The 21691-nt window shown below is 36.5% G+C and overlaps 1 protein-coding gene across 3 annotated transcripts in view; it reads right to left on the bottom strand.

The window, feature by feature from the left end:
- PPP4R4 (protein phosphatase 4 regulatory subunit 4) overlaps positions 1–21691 on the bottom strand; it is a 103884-nt gene that overhangs the window by 18637 nt on the left and 63556 nt on the right. For 2 of the 3 annotated variants that reach the window (XM_028101386.2, XM_088024470.1), the window contains 11 exons: positions 20607–20729; positions 19436–19605; positions 18985–19104; positions 16176–16253; positions 15242–15325; positions 14466–14648; positions 7697–7802; positions 6082–6229; positions 2853–2997; positions 301–342; positions 133–207 (listed from right to left, as the gene is read on the bottom strand). In XM_028101386.2, coding sequence (XP_027957187.1) covers positions 133–207; positions 301–342; positions 2853–2997; positions 6082–6229; positions 7697–7802; positions 14466–14648; positions 15242–15325; positions 16176–16253; positions 18985–19104; positions 19436–19605; positions 20607–20729 — 1274 coding nt within the window. The remainder of the gene's footprint in view (positions 1–132; positions 208–300; positions 343–2852; positions 2998–6081; positions 6230–7696; positions 7803–14465; positions 14649–15241; positions 15326–16175; positions 16254–18984; positions 19105–19435; positions 19606–20606; positions 20730–21691) is intronic. The other variant, XM_088024469.1, reaches the window with a different exon arrangement.

A 21691-nucleotide genomic window follows, 5' to 3' on the forward strand; every position in this document is an offset into this window, starting at 1 on the left:
TCCTCTTTAACCATTTAGGAAGAAAAACAGCAGTGTGAAATTGAAGGAAATGACTAATAAGTAATTCCTAACAAAGCCCAGCTAATACTGATCAGGAATAAGTATGGATGTGTGCATGCGAAAACAACGTACCATTTCCATAAGAAGTAGTTCTTCTCTTTCTTTCTCTTGATCCAACAAATCTTTTTCATAAAACTTTTTCTGAAACTAAGTTTAAAGTTTAAAATGAAATTATGAGACATTATGAGCTTCTGCCAATTTTAAAATATTCTTTCAGCAAAAGGTAAGGTGTGTGCTTACCGCATCCATGGACATTTCCATTCTGTCCAGCTCTAACACGGTCTGTAAGCAAAGTTGTGAAAATTATTCAGCAGTAATTAAATTAAACCAACGAATCATTTCTCAAAAAGACTCCCCTTCCAGAGGGAGGTTCAAAGAGGAGATTTCTCTACTCTGTGGAAGGCTAAATTAGAAAATCTCTGAAGTTCTTCCCAACTTTACTCTGTATTTTTAACCAGCCTCTGAAGGCCAGGATCCATTTGCTCTTGTAGAAGACTTTGACCTTAAGAAGAGCAAGTCTCCAGGGATACTGTGAACACACTAAACACACACAAACTAACAAACTTCTAATAACCCCCAGGGCCACTTTTCTCTGAATTTTCAGAAATACAAGATAATTTTTGAATTTTTTAAAAAGATTTTTTATTTATTTATTTGACAGGGAGAGAGACAGCGAGAGAGGGAACACAAGCAGGGGGAGTGGGAGAGGGAGAAGCAGGTTTCCCACTGAGCAGGGAGCCCGATGTGGGCTCGATCCCAGGACCCTGGGATCATGACCTGAGCCAAAGGCAGATGCTTAACCAACTGAGCCACCCGGGTGCCCCAATAATTTTTGAATTTTTTAAAAAAACTTTTAGCTAACTATAGATGAAGCAAACTCTCATTTGGCTTAAAATCCTTAATTCCCTTCCACAGAAACTTTTGACCATTATGACATTCTAACCACTAAGAAAGACTTTGCCCTGAAAGTATTTCTTGATTTAGTATTTCTCTTTTGGAACACATTAGTCTGAAACAAATTGTTTCAATCAAACAACGGTCCATCTAACCCAGGAATCTGACTCCAATAGAGGATAGTACTTCTCTCCAGGAGTAACTCTGATGGCCCAAATAAAGTACATTTATATATTCTTATGCCCAAAGCTAGCCATTGCAAATGTAATATTTATTTGAAGCCTTATTTTTATGCTGAAATTTCTGAAGATATTACAGTTTATGCCATGAAATGTCCCTTTTAAATACAATTACTTCCCATCTGAAAAAACTGACTAAAGCCATGCCATTTTTATCCCGAAGCTCTGTATAGCTTCCTCAGAGGTTCCCATGCCAAGATTTCAGTTTGATAAACATTAGACTAAAGAATTTTCATGGGATTGGTTGACTTCCTCATGTGACATATACCTAAAGAGCTCTAGTCCAGAATAACCCATTGTAGATTAATAATCCACTAATTATATCATTTTTGTCCCTACTTATATGGTCAGTTTATCTTTTGAGTGAATAAATTCTTTCAAAAAAGTAACTAACCCTCTTATGTTACTTATTACTTTGAAAGTTAACTCTATTGCCTAAACTTTTGTAATTAAATGGTAAGGACAGAAATACCTGGTATAAACAAATACATGTAATATATTTTATTTATATATATATCATATATATAAACATATTACATACTATTAAAAACATATTACATACTATATATACATACATATCATATATTATTATAATATATACATATATATTACATATTACACATCATATATATAGCATGTAATACGTTTTTAGATGTAGGCGCATGTCCAGACTCTGGGTATTTCTGGTTAGTTTAGTTGGCAAAAGAGGAATTCACATTTCAGTAAAACAAGAGTATACTAATTAATAGTAAATTGTCAAATCACTTTATTAAAAAGTTCCTTGTGTGACATCTGGCAATGATCTCTAGAAACAAAAGGAAAAAAACATCAAAGGATTCTTTTTTTTCCTCATCACTGGTGCTAAGTTAAAGACATTAATAAATTAATTCCTCTCATTACAAATCAGGAAGTTGAAGTTCACATTTAGATTCATAAAAGTAGCCACTTTAATTCGACTTAATCTTATAAAAAATATTAGTTACACATTCAGCAAAAAGTTTTTGAAGACTGTAAGGTATTTTCAGGTTTAACTTCACTAACCCAAATTTTTACTCTTTTAGTTTCTAACATCCCCAAACAATCCATATAAGATCCCGTGCTAAAACAAAACAAACAAAAAACCCACAAGACACGATGTTACATTATTGAAAAAGGAATGCACTCAGGGTAAGAGATCTATATGCTGGCCCCAGCTCTGCCACTTGCTAATATGACCTCAAGCAGACATTTACTATCTCTAGGCCTAGAGCTTTTGAAGCAAAAATCAAACAGATCACGAAGGCCCTTCCAGGGTTAATTGCTATCAAGTGTGACTTCCCCAATTTTACCAACAGAGTTTTCCTGGATTATAATCCCTTATAAATCAAGTCTGGTGGATGAAGCATTTGGTTGGCCAGTATTTATTAAGTACCTCAAATGTCCCAAGCTCTCTCTCATGGCGCTTGTATTACTAGTAATAGAAGTTGGGTGTCTGAGTGCCCTTTGGAAGGAACTTTACCAGCTGTAGCACATATCAGCCAAGTCAGTTACTAATACCACTCTAGCAACAATGTAAGTATTTTAACATATTGCTATCCTGTCAAGCTAAAACAGGGAAGTGAAGATTGACACTCTCTTCATGCAAGACATGCAGACATGGTGGTTAAGAGTGATACTTACTCTTTTTACAATAGCCAGAACATCCTTATCTTTCTCTTGACAGAGGAGTTTCCTCACACACATTTCTAACTGCTGAAGTAGATGCTTATCTGCAGGGATCTTCAGCGTAGATTTCACTTTGGGCAACAAGTAGCAAAGTTTCATTCTATAATAAATTAAATAGTATTTGCTTTTGAATGCACTTAATAACTAAGAATAATAGTAACATGAAATTGAAAGAAAATTCAAACTCCGGATACCGTGGGAGTTTATCATGTAGCAAATGTTTACGGAGTGCCTGCGATGAGTCAAGCATGCATTATTCTGGGTGCGGAGATACAACAGTGAATGAAACCAACAAATCCTCTGCTCTCATGGAGCTTACACTCTAGTATGGGGTAGGGAAGAATACGGAAATAAGTAAAATGTCTATCAGACAGTGCTAAGTGCTGTGGAGAAAAAGCAAGCAGGGAAAGATGAGGGAGTAGCAGAGGAGGGGTGTTACAATTTTAAAACACGTGGTCATAGAGGGTTTCAGTGAAGGTTTCACTGAAAAGATATTATTTAAGCAAAGCCTTAAAGAAAATGAGGAAATAAGTAATGTGAACATCTGGAGAAGAGCATTACAGGCAGGGGCCTGCAGTAGCGCAAATGCCCTCTAGGGGAAGCTTGCCTTGGCTGTCACCCCCAATTGGCCCAAACTGGCAACAGAAGGCCAGCTCGTTCAGAGCCTTGTAGGCCACTGCATGGAGCCTGGCTTTTCCTTTGAGCACCATAAGAAGCCATGGAGAATTTTGCACAGGGGAGTGAAGTGATCTGACTTAACACGTTGGAAGAGTCATCTGACTACTGGTCTGAGACTGTAGATGGTCTGGGACAGAGGGAAACAATAGGGAGGCTGTAGTAGTAATTCAGGCGGGAGAGGGTGGCCACCTGAATGAGTGTGGAAGCAGTCAGGTGGCAAAACGTGGTGGGACTCACTATATTTGCAAGCAGCAGGATGTGCTGAGGGACTGTAGCTGGAGTGGCAGAAAGGGGGTAAGGTTTTGACCTGAGCAGGTAGCAAGATGCAGTGGTTATTGGCTCAGATGGAGACCACTGCAGAAGGAGCAAGGGTGGGTGTGGGTGCAGGAGACGGGGATTTACTTCTGGACAGACTGAGTCTGAGGTGCTTGTGGGACATGCCATGGAAATGCTCGGTGGGGGCAACTAGCTCAACGTGGCTCCCGTCCAGGACAGACGTCCATGCTGGAGACATATCATCAGGAATCTTCAGCACATAGATGATATGCAAGCCATGAGACTGGACAGATCACCGGGGCCGTATATGCAGTTTGAGAAGAAAAGATAAAAGGACAGTTGTAGGCACCATCCCAGGCGATACTGCATGGATAAGGAAACAACACGCAGACTGAAGAATGCCAGAGAGGGGAGAGGCAATCCAGGGAAGAACAGAAAAGACAGTGCAGAAAATGCTCTGCTTCGCTAAGCTACTTCTCTACCACTCTGCCAGGGTGGGTTTTAGAGACGGATGCTAGGCGGTTGCTTATGTTTTGGCTGCTGTATTCATTCATTCCTCTGAGTGCTCTCCAGACACTATTTTTTTACTCCTATGCCAAACCTGAGACAACCAAGTCCCATTCCCAGAGCTTCCAGGATGCTTTGTCAGCTAAGCCCACAGTTGAGGATTCTTCATACACCGTAAGATTTGCTTTTTATTCAAGTGAAAAGGCGAAAGAGGCTCTTCTCCAGATTTTTCACCTCCGTCCATAGCAATAATGGTCTCAAACTCATTCAGAGCTCACAACGGATCCTGGGGATGCTTTCTCTAAATTAAGAGGCCCCAGTTGCCCCAAAGAGAATTTTTTTGCATTTTCCTTTCAATACCAGTAGTCTTTCCAGCCTTCGTATTATCTAGACTCAGTGAATTCAAGTTTTAAACATTCACTTAAGGAAAAACAAAAACAGGCTATGCATACTTCATTCTTCATAACTCAAGGCAGGTCTAGAAAACCTATACTCAACAGAAGGTACAGAAAGCCATAGTGCTGATTTATCTCTGTGAGAATCCTGGGCCCGTGAGATTATAAAGACTTTAAGATTAGGTATCACACCTTCCTGGTAATCTAAATTCTTTATGTACATTATCTCAGATATTTATCCGTCAGAACACCCTACGAATTGGGTAACTAAGGAAATCAGTGTGCAGAGAGATTATGTAACTTGCCCAAAGACACACAGCCAGTAGAGAGCTGGAGATCGGCTCAGGTGGTGTGGCTCCAGAAACCTTCCTCCTAACTGCATGATCCCACCACTCTTGCCTGTGATGGCTTTCATTCTATCTACACATCTCTATTCAGTTGGGCAAACACTTTTGTATCCAAAAGCTAATTAGTATATGGTGTTGCTGGACCCATTTGTTGGGCTGGCAGCTGCCCAGGCAGGAGAGTGGAAACCAAGACAAATTGCTATGCAATGATCTCTTACCCCCCAAAATAACCAATCTTCATGGAGCAATGTTCCATTAATCTTCATTTCGTTTTTGAATTGGCAGGTTGCTTTCTCTTAGGGCGAGTACTATGCTTTTAAGTCATATTGACCTGGGTAAAGATGATTTCATTTCCTTTCAAATAATTTTGGTGAAATGCTTGGTAAGTGATAGTTCATCACACTGGGAGCTGGTTTTCTAGACTCACAACTTTAATTTGCAAAATGTTAACAACATAGTTAGATTCATTAGTGATTTACCACAGATAAGATGCACAAAATACTGAGGCCAGTGCAGTGGCATTTTCTGTATTTTCTTACACTGAAAATATAAAACAAAAACCAATCTCTTGATTGCCCCTAAAAATGGACAGAACTTCGCCAAGCCAACTTTGAGTTATTTTTTCTTTAGTCTTAGAAGATCCATAAATTAAGACTATCTACTCAACCTTCTCCTGATGTCAATGTGTGTATCCAAGTGTCAGGAAAAGCCTGCCAGTCTGGCTTTGACTACTGCCCTCTCGACCCATTAAACAAAAGACTGGGGACAGTTAAAAAAAGATTATGCTTCCAAGTCCTATTGAGGCTCATTAACTAGGACTACTAGGAATTTCAAAGTAAGTTTAAATTATTTACTTGTCTTTTTAAACTGACTATGAAAAAGATTTTGCATGTGTTCATTATATTAGATAAGTAGATATATTATAGAAGATAAATTTAAAAGTACAACTTTTTCAAGTATTTTCTTGGATTGGTACCATACCTCACATTTGCCACAGGATCATGTGTCAGTTCGATAGCAGGTAGAAAGAAATATTTACAGAAAAATGATTTGGAAAAGATCTCTATAATAAATTCACAGGTATCCAAAAATCGAAGTCTATTCCAATAACTTTTTCCTTGGCCCAGTTCTAGAAACAACAATAACAAAAAAGAGAAGTTTAATTTTTCCTACACGAAATCATATGTGACAAAATCAAACACACAAAATCCATGACAAGTTTCTTTGTATCCACAATTTGTTTAGCAAATACAAGAGGTAAGAGAAAAAAAATCATATTATACACTCCAGATTTGTAGACTTCCAAAATAATGACATCTCAAAAACCAGAAAAAAATGTAATTTTTAAGTACTGAATATATAAACTATTTTTGATCACCCATTATGTGCTGCGTACTTTAAACGTATTATCACATTTAATCCTGAAAAGCAATCCAATGGGATAGGCATAGATTTATCCTCCTGAGAGGAGATTCAGAGGTTAAAGTCACAGAGCTGGTTGGTGCAGAGTTGGAATTCAAATGCAAGTTTGTATAATTTCAAACTTTGAAGTTATATTTGATCAATCAAATTAACTGTTTTCTTTGTCTCATTCTCATGAGAATGCCTTGAAGTGGTTTAAGTCATATGTAAACACTGTATTACTGACAATAATTCAGGTTAACATTTAAAGGATTATTTTCTCCCTTATTACACAAATGTTCAAAAGCAAAATTCTTAATATTTAAAACCAAACAAAATCTCGTTACAAAATAAAACTGATTCTAAATGTGTGGTCCTATCACTGAAAAATGAAAATTAAATTAAAACAGAGTAAAAAAGAGAAAGATTAAAGTATACCGAGCATAGTTTTTCTTAAATAGAATTTTATATACTCTAATTTTTTGAAAAGTGGTGATCCATACTTAAAATGGTAAACTCCAATAACTAGAAAATCCCATTACCTACCTATGCTAGAAAACAGTTTAATAAAAACATTAAGACATTATGGTCAAAGCAAGTATACAAGTAATTAAAAAGGATATATAAGTGTGTGCCACTATTTCTAGAATTAACACTCCAACTAAAGGTTTTTACCTTGATTTTAGCCCTTAGTAAATTAAATTTGCATTTGTTAATTGACTTAATTTTTTGAAGACATTATGAACCACCTAGGCTTACCAGATTCATATTTATGTGCACTGTCAACTCTACTCAAGGAAGCAAACCAAAAACCCCCTCATTCTGTTAATATTTAAAATAAAAACATAAAATAAATGACTACATTTATGGATATTCTACTCATATTTTAGCTCCAAACGCTATTTCATCAGGGTAGAAACTAGACTTTCAACATAAATATACATTATTTTAATTTCTCAAGTGTAGAAACTCACTAAAGGAGGCCCAGACCAATTATTACTTCCATTCATCACAGACTGATCCTGTCATATAGATTTCTAAAACCAAAAAAAATTAACCTACAAAACTCAAAGACAAACACACTCCAGATATTTACCAATATCAGCTTAACTATTCATGGCAAAATGATAAAGTCAGAGCTCACTAAGGCCCGTTTACTTTCTCTTTTTCAAAATGAGAGGCAATGATTACTTACGTTCAATTAATTTTTGAATGACCTCATGTCTCTGTTCTTGTTTACGATTATAACGCAGAAAAATGCATAGAGTTCGTGAAGCTGCCTTTTGAACAGGCAAGACATTCTTAAAGAAATAGGTAAGAAAGACAATTAAATCAATCTAATAGCATAATTTTGCTCCACAAATCAATTTTCAGTTTTGGCTAAAAGCGAGAGCAATGTTGTCTGCCTCTCAAATCACCGTGTTAGTGTCTTCACAATTTAATGTTAATATCATTCAGGCAAATCAACTAAAATATCACATTACAAAGTTAATGTAGTTTGGCACAGTCATTTTCAAATCATCCAGATCTGATTTATATTTGACTATCCTTTCTCTGCCACTTCAGCTTAAGTGACATTCTCCAATACATCTCAGCCACCCATTCTCTTAGCCATTCCCTGGACCTTGTCATTCATTTATTCAACACCTATTTGCAAGAACATGCCCTGTGTCAGATACATCACCAAAAATGTGCCACTTCTAAAATAGAAACCTAGAGATCCCATGATCAGGTATACTTTTCAATCGTTCTGGTTTGCTTCTGCCTCTTCTACCTCAGTGTCATCCATTGAGATCCCTGGTCAATACCACAGATAAAACTTAAAATCCAAGGGACACCATGTCAGTAACTCTTACTAGCGTTCTATATACTCCTTTGTCTTTTGAATTTCTGTCACACCACTGGGCACAACTAATTAATTTTAAATGAATTCAATCATCTACTTTCCTGGGTTTGGGTTCAAATTGCATACTAGAGAAAAATCTCTCAACCAGATATACTGTGTCCAGTATAAAATTCATGTTCACCATCTTGGCTTACATATAAATACTATAATATTTAATTCTTGAAGATTCAGAGTATTATAGTACTATTAGAGGATCCTTGAAATTCAAGTAAAATAAAACTTTACATTGCTGGGAGTGTGCTCCCAGCTACCAACTCTCGTGTTTTATACAAGCTATTTCTCACTATTGAGTATTATTCTGTGCGTTTTTAATGTGTTAAATGTAAAAGGAGAATATTCACTATGAATTAGAACAGAAAGTTTAAGAAATGTGCATAAACAGAAACATCACAGGAATTTTAAACAATAAATTTTAGATAAATGAACTAAATAAAAACATGTTACTCTTTTCTTTCATTTTGTGTACTCTAACAGAATTTCAAATGCATAAATACTAGTCATATGAAAATATGTATATTTTGGTTTTGGGTGCTATTGTAAATGGAATTGATTCTCTAATTTCTCTTTCTACAGTTGCATTGCTAGTGTATAAAAAAGCAACTGATTTCTGTGCGCTGATTTTTTTTTTAAAGATTTTATTTATTTATTTAGAGAGAGCGAGAGAGAGTGAGAGAGAGAGCACAAGAGGGGCTGGGTCAGAGGGAAAAGCAGACTCCCTGCTGAGCAAGGAGCCTGATGCGGGACTCGATTCCGGGACTCCAGGATCATAACCTGGGCCGAAGGCGGTCGCTTAACCAACTGAGCCACCCAGGCGCCCTCTGTGCCCTGATTTTGTATCCTGCCACATTACTGAATTGCTGTATGAGTTCTAGTAATTTGGGGGTGGAATCTTTTGGGTTTTCCCCATAAAGTATCACGTCATCTGTGAAGAGAAAGAGTTTGACTTCTTCTTTGCCAATCTGAATACATTTTATTTCTTTTTGTTATCTCATTGCTGTTGCTAGGACTTCTAGTACTATGTTGAACAATAGTGGCGAGAGTGGGCATCCTTGACGTGTTCCTGATCTTAAGAGAAAGGCTCTCATCTTTTCCCCATCGAGGATGATATTCGCTGTGGGTTTTTCATAGATGGATTTTATGAACTTGAGGAATGTTCCCTCTATCCCTATACTCTGAAGAGTTTTAATCAGGAAAGGAAGATACCTCGGAATAAACCTAACCAAAGAGGTAAAGGATCTATACTCTTGGAACTACAGAACACTCATGAAAGAAACTGAAGAAGACACCAAAATATGGAAAAACATTCCATGATCATGGATCAGAAGAATAAACATTGTTAAAATGTCTATGCTACCCAGAGCAATCTATACCTTCAACGCCATCCCGATCAAAATTCCAATGACATTTTTCAAAGTGTTGGAACAAACAATCCTAAAATTTGTATGGAATCAGAAAAGACCCCGAATCGCCAAGGAAATGTTGAAAAAGAAAAACAAAGCTGGGGGCATCATGTTGCCTGATTTTAAGCTATATTACAAGGCAATGATCACCAAGACAGCATGGTACTGGCACAAAAACAGACATATAAACCAATGGAACAGAATAGAGAGCCCAGATATGGACATCAAGATAAAAAACTTCTGCACAGCAAAGGAAATAGTCAACAAAATAAAGAGGCAACCCACAGAATGGGAGAAGATATTTGCAAATGACACTACAGACAAAGCGCTGATTTTCAAGATTTATAAAGAACTTCTCAAACTCAACACCCAAAAAACAATCAAGTCGAAAAATGGGCAGAAGACATGAACAGACACTTCTCCAAAGAAGACATACAAATGGCTAACAGACACATGAAAAAATGTTCATCATCATTAGCCATCAGGGAAATTCAAATCAAAACCACATTGAGATATCAACTTACACCAGTTAAAATGGCAAAAATCAACAAGGCAAGAAACAACAAATGTTGGAGAGGTTGTGGAGAAAGGGGAGCCCTCTTACACTGTTGGTGGGAATGCAAGTTGGTACAGCCACTTTGGAAAACAGTGTGGAGATTCCTCAAAAAATTAAAAATAAAGCTACCCTATGACCCAGCAATTGCACTACTGGGTATTTACCCCAAAGACACAGATGTAGCGAAAAGAAGGGGCACCTGTACCCCAACGTTCATAGCAACGATGTCCATAATAGCCAAACTGTGGAAAGAGCTGAGATGCCCTTCAACAGATGAATGGATAAAGAAGATGTGGTCCATATATACAACGGAATACTACTCAGCCATCAGAAAGGATAAATACCCAACTTTTACATCAACATGGATGGGACTGGAGGAGATTATGCTAAGTGAAATAAGTCAAGCAGAGAAAGTCAATTATCCTATGGTTTCACTTATTTGTGGAACATAAGGAATAGCCTGGAGGACATTAGGAGAAGGAAGGGAAAAATGAGGGGGGGGAATCGGAGGGAGAGATGAACCATGAGAGACTATGGACTCCAAGAAACAAACTGAGGGTTCTAGAGGGGCGGGGGGTGTGGCCTGGTGATGGGTATTAAGGAGGGCATGTACTGCATGGAGCACTGGGTGTTATACGAAAACAATGAATCATGGATCGCTACATCAAAATCTAATGATGCACTGTATGGTGACTAACATAATAAAATAAAATAAAATAAAATTTTTAAAAAATATGTCTATTTTGTACCTCACAGTATAACATAAGTTATCTTTTGGGCCAGAAATCAGAGATAAATGTAATCATATCAAAAACACATAGAGCCAGCCTGAATAAGTTGTGACAATTGGAGCACACCAATAATGATCGCAGTTGATTAAAACAGTATTTAATATTAGAGAATGAGCCTGAAAGAGAGAACAAAACCAAAACAAAACTCAGTTGTCACCATTGGAAGTGGTACCTACACCATCTCCTAGCTCTGAAAATTGATCATAGGAGGAAAAAACTAAAGATTACCTGAGGAAATATATTTCAGCATAATCAGATTACCCACATGGATGAAGTAAAGCATCTCTTCATAGAAGAATGCCATGAAAAATGTAGAAGTGATAGAATTTTTAAAAATCACTCCTCTGCAAGTTCTAATATAAACAGATTCAGGAAGGATCATCAGTGGATGCTAAACCTAATGGGTGTAAGGTTGATGAAAAACTGGTGTTCAGAGTGTTCAGTGTCAGCTTCCGATTACAGCGCACCTTGCAAGGGAGAAAACATAATTTTGCAGTGGGGTAATACAACTGTCACCACTGGAGAACCACTCCGAGCTCACTTACAGAGGAACACGTGTCCAGAGATGATGCGATATAAAATACAAAGCAGCATCTGTGACGTATTCTTGCCAAAAATGTTTAACCTAAAACTCAGCAAGTCTTTAGATCTAATTTTCCGTTTACAAGAAATATTGAGAATAGGTGAACAAGCTAACACCATGAAACATAAATCTGACAAATTCAGAATTGGAATATTCTACAGGATGATGAAGTCTCTTCCACAATTCAATGTCATGAAGAAGTGGGGAAAGGGAGACAGGGAGTCTGTTCTGAATTAAAAGACAATTAAGAGTTGTAACAGTCAAAGGCAATAGCCAAAGGATCTTAATTGGATCCTGTATGGAATAAAACAACTATAAAATATGTTTGGGGAACACAATGTGAACTACATGGATATGAAATGGTATTGAAGAATAACTGTCCATTTTGCAAAATGTAATGATTATACTGTGATTATATAGGAGAATGTCTTTTTTTAGAGATGAACATTGAAATGTTGAGAGATAAAATACAGTGACATCTATAATTTAAAATTCCTCAGCACAATGAAATAGAAAAAGCAAATATGGCAAAATGTTAACAATTGTTCAGTCTCGCTGGGTTCTACATGAGGTTTCATCACAGTATCTTCTCCGCCTCTCTGTATCTTTAAAATTTTTTCACAACAAAAGAAAAAAAAGTTAATGTCATTCCTCAAAATCTTCTAAAGATTTTCCTTGTTTCAGAGAATACAAGCTAGATTCCACATCACGGCCCAGGCACCCCCCCTCCCTCACCTCTCCACCACCTGCCACACTAGCTTCCTTGCTCCTCACGCAACCACATTTTCTTTGCCCAGACCATTTGTCCTTCATCCACATGGTAACTCCTTTACTTTGTTCAAGCCTCTGCATGAAGCTTACTTGACCAGAAAGGACATTTCCCTGACCGCTATCTCCACCATAGCATCCCACTACCTTCTGTCATATTCCTCACCCTCTACCCTGCTTTACTGTGCTTCACTGTACTTTTCACCCCTGACATACTATATATGTATGTTGCTTTACCACCAGTCTCCAGTAGAATTTCAGGTTCTGTGATAATACATCCTTTGTCTCTTTTGTTCATTGCTGTATCCTGGTACCCAAAATATAGTAGTGCTTGGCACACAGTAAGCACTCAATAAATTTTGCTGAATGAATGAATTATGACCATTAGGTGTGGAATTACAAATACAAATCTTTCTTTTCTCCAGAACATCCTCTTTGATCACAGAAAATGTGCTATAATAATCATGTATCTCCTTTTAACTGTGGAATTACTGCCTTGTAAAAGAAAATAGTAAAACAATCTCTTAGGCTTACAGGTACTTTGTTCGCACTCTGTGTTGTAAATAATTTCTCTTTCTTGATAAGAGAAGTTAAAAATATGGAGTAAGTATATATTCTTAAGCTTTGTAAACACAGCATGGCAACCAACTCATCACACTGAGATAAACAATGAAGATCAAACCACAGCACTTACCGGCATCTGTAAACACATCACCCATCCTGTTGTATTCTGTATCCCGATACCACCACCCTTTGGAACACAAGCTCCGTTTGGAGAAGTCTCTGTCTTATCCACTCCTATAACCCTCCCTCCTGAAACAGTGCCTGACACCTAGCAGGCACTCAAATAGGTAATTTCTGAATAAAGTAATTCATTAATTCTGCTCAATTTTATGTGAAATTTCCTATGTGGCACACTCATGCACTGTCCTCTGATAGGGGAGTCACTGATGTCATTTCTTAAGACTATTAAAGCTATAATGTAACCTTCATGCTCTAGGCTTTGCCTTGATGAATGAAATTAACCTGTAGAGTGTCAGTTCATGAAACGTATGCCTAGTTTCTTACTTAAGTTGTAAATGACACCAATAACGTTATTTTTTTTCTTTTTAATCTTTGAAGCTAACCCTGATTTTGGTTTTCTGAAATGGCTACAAGAGCTCATTATCTCCCTTTTATTGAGAACAATGACACTATAAAGCACTTTTTCAACAGTTTCTAAAACGTACATGTTATATGGAACTTTTTCATACTTCAAAAATGGTAGGAAGACATCCTATTAAATGTACAGTGAACTGTAGGCTAAATAAACCTCTGAAATTTTTGTGAAAAAGGTAGACAACTTACTCTCTGGGGGATGTGAGTACAAATCTTTTCCTTTCTTTTTTTTTTCCCTGCTTTTGACTCTAATTTTAAGGTTATCCATAGTAGGCCATCATGTTTTTAATATAAGCTTTATCTGTTACACAGCCACTTTTTAGAGGTATTTTAAAAGAAAAAGCAACTCCACTAAGATTTAGGGACTTATGGATTATCTTGGCAACATGGCATAGTTGAGGGAGGCTCTGAGGCCACGACACATAAAAGGTGGATATCAGAGCAAAAGGGACTTAGCAGTTGAGATCACAGACTCCTGCCAACCTGCCTTTTGAGAAGAACTATATCAAGTTTGAAGTGAATCTGTTTACGCTCTCCTTGGCAACATATGGAAAAAGGGTAAGTAAAGGTACCACCTGTTCATTCTTCAACCCAGCTATGTCGACAATGTTCAAAAATAAGCATTACTGAAGAAGCACGGGGAAATCTGAGCTTCCCCCTCAGGGATCTAGGAGGATAACATCTTTCCAGGGCAAAATGGAATAAACAGAGTTTGTTGTACTATTTTGAGAATGGGAAGAATTTGGTAATTCCAAAATCAAGTGTGAGTTCAAAAGATTTAGATGAAAGATACTGGGCTCACATTTGTCATCATGATTGTGAACATTCTTTGTAAGAAACGATAATAAATCTGATCACTTGATATGATATGCGGCAGACAGGCATATTTCTGTAGTAGCTTCTCATGAGTTCTCCATTTCAAGGAGGCTGCAGCTCGCTGCTCAGCAGCCGTGAGGGCTGGGATCAAGTCAGGCAGAGATGATAACTGAAAAAACACACATCAGAAGACTGATGAAAATAAATCAAGTGCAGCATTCAGTCAAACTATTCAGTCTTACAATACATTGGGAGAGGAATATTCTCACTCACTTCAGAACCTAGGAGGATCTTAGTTGTCACAGGGAGATAATTATCTGGCAAAATCAAATATGTTTCAAAAAAATCCATAAGTAAAATTTACGGTTACTGAAAATAAGATTTTGAAATAGAGAATGGGACTCAATCCTTCTAACTAAAGTAAAATTTCTTATATTTCGCTGTTGGAAAATTTTGACCTTCTACATTCCTACTCTTCTGTCCTCACCAGATGCTATTCTTAGAATAATAATTAATGCTAATAAAAACTGGAAATATCAATGTAAACTCCAAGGACAATAAATAAGAATCATGGTAATGGAAGAATTGTAGGGGAAATTTAGGCTGTTGAAGCTCCAAGAGACATTTACTAAGCCACCTGCTATTATGGGGCAAGCACTACTTTAAATGTTTTCCGCACATTCTCTCATTGATTCCCCACAACTCTATAGAGTCAGATCATATTTAAAACATTCAGGAACTTCTCTGATACATGGCTTTTACCTTATTTTCTTGAATACTGCTTTCTCCACCAGTAGACATAAGTTCAAGGATTTCTGGAAGATGATCTATAAGAGCATCTAGTACCTTTCAATAGAGATATCAATTACTGTTATGGCAACTACTGTTTTTCTAATCTTAGATTAGCCTCATAAGTCAATTTCTGTGCAGAAAGAGTATTATTTACCAAACAACATTTAGGGAGTTTCTATTTTCTTACATTGCCATCTTCTTGCTGGAACATTTTAGAAACATAATCAACTGCCTTGATCAAAACTACCTATGAAAAGAGATTAGTATATCTGCCCCTTGATATTGTTCAAATAGTCTAGATCTGAGACAGCTACTTCCATACAACCAATATGCTGAAAAACTGCCTCTCAACTTTTAAAAAGCAATTTAAGTAAGATAACACCCTCAGCAATGTGTAAATATTGATGAGTTGAGCTAGCAGTCATTTGGGTGAACAGGATATACTAAATGAAGCATCAAAATAAAGTATTTCAGTTTTCCCAAGTATATTCCCTAAACAATGCTGAGAGAAGAAAAAAAGATGTAAAATGTGATATAAAATAGGATTGCAATTAAGTAAAATAAAAACTTCTTCATAGCAAATAAAAAAGAAAAGAAAAACTTAAAAATATAACAAAACAGAAACAGTGATTGGAACTAAAGGTATCCTTTTGTCTGTCTACTTTTTGGCATGTCCTAAATTCTTCTTAATAAACAAATATACATATATATTTTAAAACTGAGTATTTTTTTAAAGATCTCAATTTCCAGTCTATGATACAATTGTACCTTGTCTTGACGCTTTTGGGGCTAGTCAGCTGAAAGAATTCATGCAATTCCTAAGAAGTGGGGGGGAAGAGGGGAAGGGCATTGATAATATTCAGACTTAACATGAAGTAAAAACCAAAGAGTAAGAAGCTATTACCTCCAGTGATTCATCTTGTAATAATGTTATTAGTTCTTTATGTATTAAATATACTCCAGAATTCAGAAGTTTAGATACCTGAAATGGAACAATAAAGTCTCTCAGGTTTAAAACTACTAGACATCTAAAGGTTATAATAATATTTTACAAAACGCATCCCTGTTAGATACTTCTTCTAAAATGAAACTAGGTTACCACATAAATGTAAAAATTAGATTTCTAGAAAAATTAATTGCAGAGAAAACCAGCTTTTTAGTCTGCTTTGTAACATTCTGGAGTGTGGGTACACGAGGGTGGGAAAGTCAGTGCCCACATGCGCGTAGAAAGTACAGGATGGATTTATCAGTCATAATTTTCATAACACAAGCAGTAAGTCCATGGACACCTCTAGCTCATATTTTAAAGTCTTACAGCAGTCAACAGGGTCTGACAGGACATCATGGGCGTATGAGCATTCACCCTGGTTCAGCGCCTCCCGAGGAGGGTAAGCACTACAGAAGGTCGGTGTGACACAGCGATAGAGGGGGCCCCTGAGCAAGCAAGACACCGACGATTTTTCCCATCCAAGACTTTAATCAGCACAAGAGGAATTGGAAGGGTCTAATCCAGCTCCCCTGTGAACAAGTCTGTTCTTCTTCCTCCAGGCAAACTCAGAACCCACAATGGTAAATTCACCAGTTTCTACTTCATCTTTTTTTTCTTTTTCTTTTTGGGGCTTGGTGTTTTGTTTGTTTGTTTGTTTTTACATATTGGGCTTCTGGGTAAGACTTTCTTTGCGGGGGAGGGAAGCTTCCTGGATAAAGAAAATGTTTTAAAAAACTTTGCTCTACAGGGCTGTCTCTGACTTGTTCAAAATATTTTCAAAATAACATATTTCTGAAAAACAAGAATGAAGTTAGGACATGGTAAAATAACTATCATAATTTAACAACAGCACTGTGAGAAAAATTTAAATCCACCAATGGATTCTCACTACTCAGAAAGGATAAACTTAGACTAACAATCTATTTTATGGAGTATCAGTAACAGCCTACCTACGTGGTATGATTGAGAGAACCTGGCAACTAGCCACCAAAGAGCTAGATCAATGATCCAAACTCACTCCTACCAGTAACATATTTTTATGGACACATTTCAGATGTTTATTTATAGGGTGTTAACATATTGTGTCCACTATAAAACACACAAAAAATGAAATATTAAAGGAATGAGATAAAAATGAACATAAGTAAGAACTCTAATATTATATAAATATTGCGTTCTCAGATACTAACCTCATGAAACCATCTCTGGAGACCATTCATCTAACAAGCACGCATGGTAACCAAGACTACATGCCCACTTAAAATGCACCGTGGGGACAGAGTTCACTCAGCTAATAGCAATGCCCTCTGTTCTTCCCCTCCTCCAATAGCGTATTTCTACCACTATATTTACAAAGATGACTTAATTGTGCAACACTGGAATTATTTTAATTATTTACACCGTTTAAAGGAAATATTTCCTAGATTTTGCACAGTGAACATTTCATTCATACCAGAAAAACTGTTAATGAAAAGAAGCAAAGACTATCAGCCAACAGCCAAGAGTCTGAAGGAACATAATAATGATGCTATAGGTACCTCGGGCACTTTTCAGCTGATCTAACGATGCTCTGCTATGGAATACAGTGCAAGGAAGGGGCTGAGATCTTCTCATTGAGACTAAGAATATTTAGATACCTCTTATAAAGAAAGGAAATATTTTATTATGCCACTTATAAAGAGATATTTACATTTTGAAGTTGCTAAGTGATAGTTTATAAATCTTTACTACAGCATACATGTGCTTACTGGGAACCTCTAAGACATACCCAAATTTCAACCTCAAGTGTTAAACACTTAATAACATTCATCATGAAAGTTTAAATTCAGGGGCGCCTGGGTGGCTCAGTCGTTAAGCGTCTGCCTTCAGCTCAGGTCATGATCCCAGGGTCCTGGGATCGAGCCCCGCATCGGGCTCCCTGCTTGGCAGGAAGCCTGCTTCTCCCTCTCCCGCTCCCCCTGCTTGTGTTCCTGCTCTTGCTGTGTCTCTCTCTGTCAAATAAATAAAATCTTTAAGAAAAAAAAAAAAGTTTAAATTCCCTTTTGCTCTTACATTACAGAGAGTTGCTGTAATAGCTGAACCTAACAGCTATGTTCATGAAACATGACCCATTTGCAGTAAAAACAATAAATGTAGGGCGCCTGGATGGCTCAGTCAGTTAAGCATCTGCCTACGGCTCAGGTCATGATCCCAGGGTCCTGGGATTGAGCCCCCTGCTCAGGAGGGAATCGGCTTCTCCCTCTCTGCCTGCCCCTCCCCCTGCTCATGCTCTCTCGGCTCTCTCTCTCAAATAAATAAATAAAACCTTAAAAAAACAATAAATTTAAATAATCTTTTTCAATTTTCCATTTATTCTCAAGTTCTTGAGTTTAGACACAAAGCTAAATATAAATATTATAAAGCCTATAAAAACTGATTTTACTCCCAAAGTTGCAATACCCATATTCACACCACAATGTCTGGCTTAAAGTAAGCACTTAGTACATGAATGGATTAATAAATGATAAATGATTATAATGTGCTTATGTAAATGAATTCTATCAACATACTAAGAGAATTATGGGAATTTTAAAATAACATTTAGTACCACAATATGAAAGACATATGGAGCCTGTATATTGTAACAAACCTTTACAAACAAGTGTATACAATATCAAAAAATCATCTAGCATCCATAGGTGAAATTAACAACCAATGTAAAGCCGTATCACTTCTCCAGACTTACTTCATAAAAGCAAATAGCAATAGTATATCTGACTGGTACTTCAGGGTCATGACAAAGGCAGAAGAATGTAGAATAGAGTTCCATGTGGAAGTTTTTAGGATCAACAAACACAATCATGGCCTGGTGGAGGTGGAAGGGCGAAGATGAGTGGGAAGGAGAGAAAAACATGCATCAGTACCTAATATTACAATCACTTCATTTATATTGAAATCATGTCCTTTGAATAATAATTTAGATAGCGATATTTGGAAGATCCAAATGCATGTATATAGTTCTAATTTATACATAAAGATAAATATAAATTACACCAATATTACTTAGTACCTACTGCATATACCAGACATAAGGCTAAGCAGGTGTCAAATATGGCCATACTTTTTAATGCTATCTATTCATATATTTTAAAGTTATAACCAAAATGTTTACTCAGTACAAATACACAATTTATTACCGGGAAGTTATAAGCACAGTTCTTCCGGACGGAAATATATTTCTTCTCCTGCTCTAGGATTTGGGGTGGAATCTGATTTTCATTGTGTCCATTTTCTTGTTGCAAACCCAATGTACAGAGTTTCTTATAAAACTCCAAAAATCTCAAGTGTTGATCTGGAGTAAAAATTCCTAAAACAAATGTAAAACCTTTGTTCAACATTTCAATTGAAAACAAAAAGAGAGAAAAGCAAAGTACAATACATACATAATTGGAGCAAAATAGTCAAATAAATGGCTAAAGATCATAAATAAAAACAGCAGAGGAAAGGGTACCTATTATGAAGAACTCCAACAGGTCAATTGTTTCACCTTATGTTAATCTTAATAATATTTTAATTTTAATTTTGATAGTATAACCTACACAATGCAGGAATTACAACTGCGTTAATTTCTATGGCATATATCATACCACAGACCAACAAGTCACTACAATAATAATACATCAGGGCCATTACTGCTATTTACTTACATAAATATTCCAAAACTGTCTGCAGAAAAGATATGTATATGTTTCTGCAGAGAGGCACTTAAAAACTCAATCTAAAGGACAGCAAAGTAAACTCAAAATATTTTTGATCAATGGATAGGAACTCATCATATACTGCAGTACTTATTTTCAAGAGCCTGTTAAAAGTCTACAATATACATTTTTAAAAATGTTTTACTATGCCAGATGGTTTTAACTTAATTTATGCTTACATTATTATAGTAAGCTAAGAACTGAGTAATATGTTCAAAATGCCAAGTTGTATTATGCTGATTCTAAGCTGAAACGCTCACATGATATATTACAGCAAATAGTTGATAAGGGTATACTCACTATGTACCAATAGTTAATATAAATGAGCTTCTATTATCATATGCCAACTGATACATAAGTATAAAATATTCAGAAATTTAAAGGGCCATGCCTACTTCATTCTGCCACTGTTCTTTCAGATAGGTTCTATTGGGGGGAAAGTAATTTTTCAATGTGTTCTAAATTATGCTATCAAAAATCTAAGGCCTCTTAAGATTTTACACACTTAAAGGATAGGTTTTACACCTGGAAAGCTGAAGTTTAGTGGCTGAGGTAAAAGAAAAAGGAAAAAATTATCCACAGATCTTGAAAATCTTAAGATATATCATACCATATAGTCCATGGCATAGTTTTCCTAAATGGAAAGATAAGGAAATAAGAATTGATTCATCTGCTTTGAAAGATTTTTCACAAAATGATTTCACTAAGGGAAGTATAGTTTGACTTCTGTCATCTGGAAAACAAAACAAAATAAAACGTACTTCAGATCTAGTCACCCACACTGCACAGGTAGAAATTAATATATACACACAGATCCCAGAAAGAAAAATTACCATGTTAGCCACACAGTAACAGAAAATTTCTGCCAGCAATGGTGGTGGAGGTGTGGGGGAGAGAAGCAGTGAGAGGAGAGTTGAGATCATCAAAAACCTTAATGTCATGCGGAGGAGCTCAGACTTTCAGTGCACCTGTTTACTGAATTTCTTCATTTTCACTTCTTAGAAGATACTTCCTTAAGAAGCGAATCGATTTTTTTTTTTAAGTAGGCTCCACGCCTAGCATGGGAGCCCAATGCAGGGCTTGAACTCACAACCCTGCAATCCAGATCTGAGCTGAAATCAAAAGTAGGACACCCAACTGACTGAGCCACCCAGGCACCTCAGAAGTTAATTAATATTTTTCAACATATCTGCTGGCTATAAATTGCTGATATATTAGCAAAATTTACACCTTAATTCTAAATACTCTGAATTTCCCATAGTTCTCTTAAACTTTCAGAAATGCACCACTACTTTACTAAGGGTCTGACAGGACTAAGTAAAATGCAGCAACGGGGTTATTAGTATTATTATTCTGGTTACTATCACCACAGTTCAGTACCACAACTACTGTTTTAACTAAACAACATTCATTAGACAAACGTTTACTGTATTTCGTACAGAACAAGCATTATATTAAGTAGAAGTAGAAAGAGGAGTAATACATGGTCTCTAAACTTGAGAAACTCAGACCAGCAAAGAAGCCAAACACAAAAACTATCATAAGACAATGCGATCACTGTTTTCATAGTTGGCATAAGGCAGGGGTCTGCACATGTTTTTTGTAAATGTTCTAGGCTTCACAGTGTATTTGTCACAACCACTCTGTCACCACAACACAAAATCAGCTACAGATGATACATAACCACATGGGCAT

Source organism: Eumetopias jubatus, unplaced genomic scaffold (assembly GCF_037043125.1).
Source record: "Eumetopias jubatus isolate StellerSeaLion01/CBP00866 unplaced genomic scaffold, mEumJub1_p1.0 scaffold_7, whole genome shotgun sequence".
NCBI lineage: Eukaryota > Metazoa > Chordata > Mammalia > Carnivora > Otariidae > Eumetopias > Eumetopias jubatus.